Here is a 9,002-nt window from a genome sequence, read left to right as displayed (position 1 = left end):
AATATACAGTACAGTAGAGTGTGACTGATATATAATAAATTAACACAATTTTCCTCTATATTAAGAGTAAATCATTTCAACTTCGATTACTCACACACACACATACACACGCACACACACTCACACACACACACACACACACATATATATATATATATATATATATATATATATATATATATATATATATATATACACACACACACGTTTGCTCATATATTCTCGAAATATCTGACATATATAAAAAAAATATATTAAAGATAAATAGTTATTACTAAAAAGAGATAAAAAGCTTCATAAAAAATATTACAAATACAAAATCTTTACCCTTATAAATATATATATATATATATATATATATATATATATATATATATATATATATATATATATATATATATATATATACATACATATATATATATATATATATATATATATATATACAGGTAATCCTATACAGAAGATATTTTACATCGAATAACCTATTTACAAATAAACATGACGAAACCCTAAACAGTCAGTTGTCAGGGAGTTCAACGGTTCAAAATGACAGTGCTTTCATGAATTCAATTAAAAACGAAGGAGGCATTTCTATTGGACAACATCCTCCAATCACAGCCATTGCTCTTCCGTGACGCAACTGATGCCAGGACACTATATAACAACCCGGAGATAAGACGACGATAGCAGATTTGCTAGAATCACGAGAACCTCCTCAACTGTTCTTGTGACTTTTCTGATTGAACAACCGGCTCTAGAATCTAGACCTACGATTCGAAAACCGGCTCTAGATATCTACTAATCTACCTACACCTACGATTCGAAAACCGGCTCTAGAATCTAGACCTACGATTCGAAAACCGGCTCTAGATATCTACTAATCTACCTACACCTACGATTCGAAAACCGGCTCGAGAAATCTACTAAGCTACCTACACCTACGATTCGAAAATGGTTTGTGATATTTTATTTTCTTCTAGCTATTAACGAGACGATAAGTGATTTTTTTTTTTTGTATCATTTTGTTGGGGGGGGGGGAAGGTTTTCGTGCTCGCAATTTACAAGTGTTTTTTATTACTGTTATTCAAATTAATTCCTGATAAGATAAGAGCAGGTCGTTTTCAATTTTACCTTGGGAATACTTCGGTATTTGATAAGAGGTTTGCATTAATAATCCAGCATTTTATGAAAATTATTTATAATCATGTACACACACGTGTATATATATATATATATATATATATATATATATATATATATATATATATATATATATGTGTGTGTGTGTGTGTGTGTGTGTGTGTGTGTGTGTGTTTATGTATATAATTTTCAAATAAGAAATTTAAATACAGTCGTAAAACCATGATATTTCCCATAATAAGGAATATTATTAATAATCACTGAATCTTCCAAAGCACCCCTAAGAGATGTCAATTTATAATTAATTATATATCAACCTAGTTCTTTTTCTCGGTGACCATTTTCTGAGTAATATGTTTTCTATCTGCTTTTCTCCTGTTTGTTGTTATTATCGAACGAAAGAATCCTCAACACTATCCAAAGCTATTGGTAGTCTGATAACAAATTTATTATCCGCTGATTTTTTTTTTTTATATTATGATGATTTGTTTCTATTTCTTATATCGGTTACCCCAGAAAATTGTTGGAAATGCCATGGTAGAGAGAAAGATCATTATATGTAAATTTTTTTCAGTCAAACATGTTGACATAGCTTTATAGTTTATGTATGACTGATCTATTTTAACGTTGTTACTGATCTTGAATTATTTCAAATGCTCTATTCGTTACTTAAGTAAGCCTATAGTTTATTTGCTCTTCCTTTATTTCCTTTCCTCACAGGGCTACTTTCCTTGTTGGATCCCTTGGAATTGTAACATTCTGCTTTTCCATTCGGGATTGTAGCATGGCTAATAATAATAATAATCTATTTTTCTCTGATGAAATCCTTGGGCTTATAGCATTCTGCTTTTCCAACCAGGATCGTAGCTTGGCTAATAATAATAATAATAATAATTGACCAGACAGTACTACATTGGATCCTTCTCTCTGGTTACGTTTCATTTTCCCTTTGCCTACAGGCATACACCCCCAATAGTCTAGCCTATTCTTTACACATTCTCCTCTGTCCTCATACACCTAACAACACTGAGATTACCAAACAATTCTTCACCCAAGGGGTTACTGCACTGTAATGGTTCAGTGGCCACTTTCCACTTAAGGGTAGAAGAGACTCTTTAGCTACGGTAAGCAGCTCTTCTAGGAGAAGGACACTCCAAAATCAAACCATTGTTCTCTAGTATTGAGTAGTGCCATAGCCTTTGTACCATGGTCTTCCACTGTCTTGGGTTAGAGTTCTCTAGCTTGAGGATACACTCTAGCACACTATTCCATCTTGTTTCTCTTCCTCTTGTTTTGTTAAAGTTTTTATAGTTTATAAAGGAGATATTCTAATGTTACTGTTCTTAAAATATTTTATTTTTCCTTGTTTCCTTTCCTCACTGAGGTATTTTTCCCAGTTGGAGCCCCTGGTCTTATAGCATCCTGCATTTCCAACTAGGCTTGTAGCTTAGTAAGTAATAATAATAACAATACTTTTAATAACAATAATAATAATAATAATAATAATAATAATAATAATAATAATAATAATGTTATAAATTGCTTAATTGATTTATTGTCATTAAGATCTTAGGGTATAAGACTCATTACCAAAATTAAATGTGACTACTGTATATGAGTGAATTAAATGAATGATGAATAACATTCAGACATGTTCTTACTACAAACTTTATAGTAATTATTCATCCCTGACGAATATGATTTGCCTGGTAATAGCTATCCATTATATAGGTAAAATCAAGTACGCTTCTTTCTTTGTTGGAGCCCTTGGGCTTATTGCATCCTATCTTTTCCAAGTAGGGTTGTAGCTTATTATTGTTGTTATTATTATTATTATCATTATTATTATTATTATTATTATTATTATTATTATTAAAAGCCAAGCTACAACCCTAGTTGGCAAAGCAAGATGCTACAAGCCCAAGGGCTCCAACTGGGAGAAATAACCCAATAAGGATAGGAAATAAGGAAATAGATAAGCTACAAGAGAAGTAATAAATAATTTATAGAAAAAAAATATTTTAAGAACAGTAACAACATTAAATTAGACCTTTCATATACAAACTATAAAAACTTTAAAACAAACAGGAGGAAGAGAAATAATATAGAACAGCGTGCTCGAATGTACCCTCAAGCAAGAGAACTCTAATCTAAGACAGTGGAAGGCCATGGTACAAAAGCTATGGCACTAGACTAGAGAACAATGGTTTGATTTAGGGGTGTCCTTCTCCTAGAAGAGCTCCTTACCATAGCTAAAGAGTCTCTTCTACCCTTGCCAAGAGGAAAGTAGCCACTGAATAATAATAATAATAATAATAATAATAATAATAATAATAATGATAATAATAATAATAATAATAATAATAATAATAATAATAATAATTTATTATCATTGTTATTATTATTATTATTATTATCATTATTATTATTATTATTATATTTACTTTAAATAGTCAGATGTTTTCAACTTGTTATAGTTTACTAATATGAGTCATTTTCCAATAATGAATCCCCTTAAAACTAGTACAATTTCAACCAAGAAATCCCAACGCTACATTCCTTACCTTATGATGACAATGCATTCCCTTTTCTTGTGATAAGTAATCATCCTTCGCAGCAATAAACAGCATATCTGTAACAAAGAAAGCAAAGAATAGGTTAGTTTTTATCAAAATATGTGAAAAATACCTCAGAAATTATTATCAATGTTATTAGTTATAAAAATGTGTATCGTTATGTTTATCTCAAAAGATCACTTTGTATAAAGCCAGTCAAGATCTACTCAGCTTCTCAAAAGAATATTGGGGTTGTAAGATTGGTTGGCTTTTCCTAGGCCTCTATTAAAACCTTGAAGTCTAAAAACCCCTACTTTGTTATATTTAGAGATCTAATGACTTGCAATCTACCATTATCTTGTTTCTCGTTAATGTCGTTCATTAACCTTTTCTCAGCTATTCGAATCGTTCAGATTTCCCTCTATTTTTTTCCCTTACAAACCATGACCTAATGATTCTCTTTTCAAATCTTCTACTGGTATTTCATTATTTCCTAGCAATCTCTTTTCGCCATTTTCTTTCTCTAGTAAATGAATGGTAGAGTAACCTGTCACATAAATATCACATAATTGTCTTTTGTAATTCTCCATCTGATATATAGAACCATGGTTATAAACATTGTAATTTCCAACATTGATGGCTGTCAGTATAATGTGCACAGGTTTTCGAAGCCAAGTTTTCTTAAAGGCTCCTCGTGAATGGCAGAGGCAAGGGAATGGACAATACCCTAGAGACTAATCATTTATACATATGATCAGCATCCAAGACCCCTCTAAATTAAACTTGGTCCAGGGCAATGGCTACTGATATCTCAGCAAGTAGACCTGTATGCTCCCCTAAACCCGTTATTCCTAGCTCACAAAGATAGTGAACTTGCAGTCACGTCTAGAAACTATCTATTTCAAACTCCCTTCAAACAGACTGCCTGGCAGGGACGATTCCAATAGGCCAATTGCCAAATTGTGTCTTGGCAATGGCAAACTATTGCAGTCATAAAGGATTTTGTGTTAAATTATTTTGACCTTTGCAAGAAGATCACTTCTTTACTAAATTTTCTTTCAAAATTAAAAATACATGAGCTTCATTATCACCCTTTCTCATAAATTATTGAAATGGCATGTTTAATTGCTAACTGGATAAGCTATGATCATTATTTTTCAGTTTTGAAAGTGAAGTACAAACGTGAGGTTCTGTTTTCCAAAAGTATTCATTAAAGGAAAAATTTAAAATCAGGTTAACCACCTTCTAAGAATAATGCTTCTTAACTGGAGTAGGAGATCATCATGATTAACTTTATTCAATATCTGAAACAATACACATTTTTTCTTCTACGAGTTTTTTTTTTTTCAATCCTACATCGAAATCATGCTTACATCAGTTAAATTCTTCACTGTATGCATTTAACCTATTTTCCCTAACTATACGACTTTCCACTAATTTACAAAAAAATTTATTTTGTTTTTATACCACGACCTAACGTTCATTGTGTTTTTGCAGCGTGAATGCGTTTCAGTCCACATTGGCCAGGCTGGTGCCCAGATGGGCAACGCCTGTTGGGAACTGTACTGCCTGGAACACGGAATCAGCCCTGATGGACGCATGCAAGCTAGGACTGACGGAAAAGTGGACGACGATTCCTTCAGCACATTCTTCAATGAAACTGGATCGGGCAAGCATGTTCCCAGAGCAGTCTTTGTGGATACAGAACCTACAGTTGTTGGTAAGTTGTATGTGCATTGGTGCCTTTTTACAAAACAATATAACTACAATAATAACACACTTCAACAAAGCAGAATGTCTCTTATGTTCACTAATATCAAATGAGTGACTCACTGGTACAGATGATGTTATGTAAACTCTAATCAAAATCATTACTTTTGTATTAAATTTTGTTATGTTAAACATCTTAACGCATGGGAATTCATACAATGAAATTACCTTGTATTTTAGATATCTCAACTCCCATCCTTTGCAATATCAATTTTCGTAAAACACCTCTTATATTTAAATGTGGATCAAATCTGATATTTTGTAATTTTTCCTTATCTATTTAAAACCTACATCCCACAAAATATGATTGAATTCCTACTCATCCATTCCTTTGCAGATGAAATACGTTCAGGAGTATACAGACAACTGTTCCATCCTGAGCAGATGATATCTGGCAAAGAGGATGCCGCAAACAACTATGCCAGAGGCCACTATACAATTGGAAAAGAATTAATTGACAATGTGCTGGACAGAATACGGAAGGTCACTGACAGCTGTTCAGGCTTACAAGGTTTCCTTGTGTTCCATTCCTTTGGAGGAGGAACAGGGTCTGGGTTCACTTCACTTCTCATGGAGAGACTTTCAGTGGACTATGGCAAGAAGAGCAAACTAGAATTTGCCATCTACCCAGCTCCTCTATTGGCATCATCCGTCGTTGAACCGTACAACTCGATACTCACTACCCATACCACTCTAGAGCATACCGATTGTGCATTCATGGTAGATAATGAGGCTATCTATGATATCTGCAAGAAAAACCTTGACATAGGTCACCCTTCTTACTCTAACTTAAACCGACTGATCAGTCAAGTAGTTTCGTCAATCACCGCTTCTTTGAGATTTGATGGTGCCCTCAATGTAGATCTAACAGAGTTTCAAACAAACTTGGTTCCTTTCCCTAGAATTCACTTTCCTCAAGTTACATATGCCCCCATTATCTCAGCTGAAAAGGCATACCACGAACAACTATCAGTTGGAGAAATTACAAGCGCATGTTTTGAACCATGTAACCAGATGGTCAAGTGCGATCCTCGTCATGGGAAATATATGGCTTGTTGCCTTCTGTATCGAGGCGATGTTGTTCCAAAAGATTTCAATGCCGCTATTGCAACAATCAAAACGAAACGTACAATACAGTTTGTAGATTGGTGCCCCACTGGCTTTAAGGTAGGCTTAAACTATCAACCACCAACTGTTGTCCCAGGCGGGGACTTGGCCAAAGTGTCCCGTTCAGTATGCATGCTCTCCAATACGACAGCAATTGCTGAAGCCTGGGCTAGATTAAACCAAAAGTTTGATCTGATGTATGCTAAAAGAGCTTTCGTCCACTGGTACGTCGGAGAAGGGATGGAGGAAGGTGAATTCACAGAAGCCAGGGAAGATCTAGCTGCCTTAGAAAAGGATTATGAAGAAGTTGGAGCCGACACTGCTGACCTTGATGGTCCTGACGAAGGGGATGAGTACTGAATCAGAAATGCTGTGATCAGATTATATACTTCAATTGATGTTCAGTGCATAGATCCTTATGCTTGATTACCTACGGCATAAAATTAATCTATGAAATACCTAAATAAACAGATAATGACAATTTTCCTTTGAATCACATACCTAAAGTATCCCTTTATAACTTCACCTTCTAAAAAGATTTTTCTTCTACAAACTGTTACATTCAACTTCATTTAATTGCAAGTGATCTCACTGGAAAATTTAATTAGATGAAATCAACTAATTGAGAGAAAACTGGCTCCTTCAACTGTACTTTTATACACTACAATGATAATACAGTAGTTTTATTGTGATATTTTAAATCATATGAGTTTAGAAATATACAGAAATTTTTTCATATTCTTATCTCCATTTAAGGAGGTGCCCCGTCAACAAATACATATTCATTTCCAAAACTATTTTATGAGAGTTGTGCATTTTAAACTATAGCTTTCAAAAGTCTGTTGTAAGCAAATGACAGAACTGTGAAAATAACTATCAAGGCAATTCAAAATCAGATAAATTAGGTCTGGAATTGAGAAATACTCTGACTTACATAGAAGTGGGAAAATGCAGAAAAAGAAGACCAACTTATGACCAGAATATGATAAATTGGAAATAAATTGCTGAAGTAAAAGTCCTACTTCGTAACTTGAAACGTGTAATAAAATTAACTGCATCAATCTCCAAATACTTTAAGCACAATTTAACTGATATGAGGGATTAAAAAAATGACAAAATTAAGTTTAAACAGATTCCCATTCAGTAAGTCAGTAAAGGTATTAGAATAATATTTATTTGCCTCATAGGAAGACTGAGACGAGATAACCAATTACAATCTCACTATTCCACTGCAAAGAAATGTTCTATATAAAATATTTGTGTAAAAGCTCCAGCCTCTCTCGTCAATTAACATACCTTATATTACCAGGATTCTAGCTAAGACATAAAGAGACAGTATTAATTCTCCTTTGGAAAGTTACTCAAAGGTGATTAAGAAACCAGGGAACACTCTTAGGAGGCAGTACCTCAGAGGCAAGGAAGGTAGGCAGCAAATCAGTTAACAATTACCACACAGTATATATCAGATTGTGAATACTGCCACATGCCAAATGGAAAGGAAAGTGGCATCACCTTAGTAAGCAGCTCCTGGAAACACTACCGAAAGTGGTACTTCTAGAAAAAGATAACACGGCTTTGCAATGGAATAAACTGAATACAACCTAAGAAGGGAGAACCTCTGGCAACCATAGAATAAGTATGGAGTTGATTATATCTACAAGGAAAGTACATATATTGAAAGACACTCCCAGATATAATTTTTCAAAAACATCCTTACTGCAAAACAATGTGAAAACGCAAATCTTCTCATTTAGAAGACCTTTTAGAAAAGGGGTTCTCAACCAGAGGGGAATTTTAGGTTTTCAGGAGTGAAATTGGAACCAAGGATTGGCACCCTGAAACTATTAAATGTTGATTTATATTGCTTTTTTTTTGTATTATATGCATATCAAATTTGAATGCACTTTTTACATTCTTGGAAAGGAGCGGTAATGACATCCCTGACATGTGATGAGAGGGATACATGGGTCAAACAAGGTTGAGAACCACCTTTTTAGAGTATCAAGTACTACCTTGAATTCACTGCACAGCAAAATATCCTGACAAACATTAGAAGATTCTGATAAGGTAAGGAATAAATTTAAGATGTTTATTAAGGTTTTACGAAAAGACAAATTAGAAAAATAAATAACAAACTACAGGTGGGCAGTAAAAGGGCGTCTGGGTATCATGAAAGAAAAGTCGAAGAAGAAATAGGCTCAATGAAGCAGACTGACAATAAAAAAGGAGCTTTCTCACCTGGCTTTCAAAGAGCCTGGAAATGTCAAAGGCAATGAAGTAAGATTACCATAAGCTCTAGAAAAAAGATAAAAAGAGACGGGTACAGGAAATTTCATATATTACCCCTTTGTAAGAGGTGATACCTTAACATGGTGAAAGGGTTTGCGTATCGCCACGATCAGCAAAGCTGTACTAGTCAGGGCCACA

General features: G+C 33.9%; 1 protein-coding gene across 1 annotated transcript; it reads left to right on the top strand.

Moving 5' to 3' along the window:
- Positions 1 to 692: 692 nt before the first annotated feature.
- LOC137616540 (tubulin alpha-3 chain-like) lies at positions 693 to 7,056 on the top strand. Its single transcript, XM_068346385.1, has 4 exons — positions 693 to 795; positions 921 to 957; positions 5,196 to 5,418; positions 5,806 to 7,056. The coding sequence occupies exons 2-4, from the start codon at positions 955 to 957 to the stop codon at positions 6,933 to 6,935; spliced, it is 1,356 nt and encodes a 451-aa protein (XP_068202486.1). The 5' UTR covers positions 693 to 795; positions 921 to 954; the 3' UTR covers positions 6,936 to 7,056.
- The last annotated feature ends 1,946 nt before the right edge of the window (positions 7,057 to 9,002 follow it).

Source organism: Palaemon carinicauda, chromosome 22 (assembly GCF_036898095.1).
Source record: "Palaemon carinicauda isolate YSFRI2023 chromosome 22, ASM3689809v2, whole genome shotgun sequence".
Taxonomy (NCBI): domain Eukaryota; kingdom Metazoa; phylum Arthropoda; class Malacostraca; order Decapoda; family Palaemonidae; genus Palaemon; species Palaemon carinicauda.
Note: the sequence above shows the minus strand (reverse complement) of the source record. Positions and strands in the feature narration are given on the sequence as shown.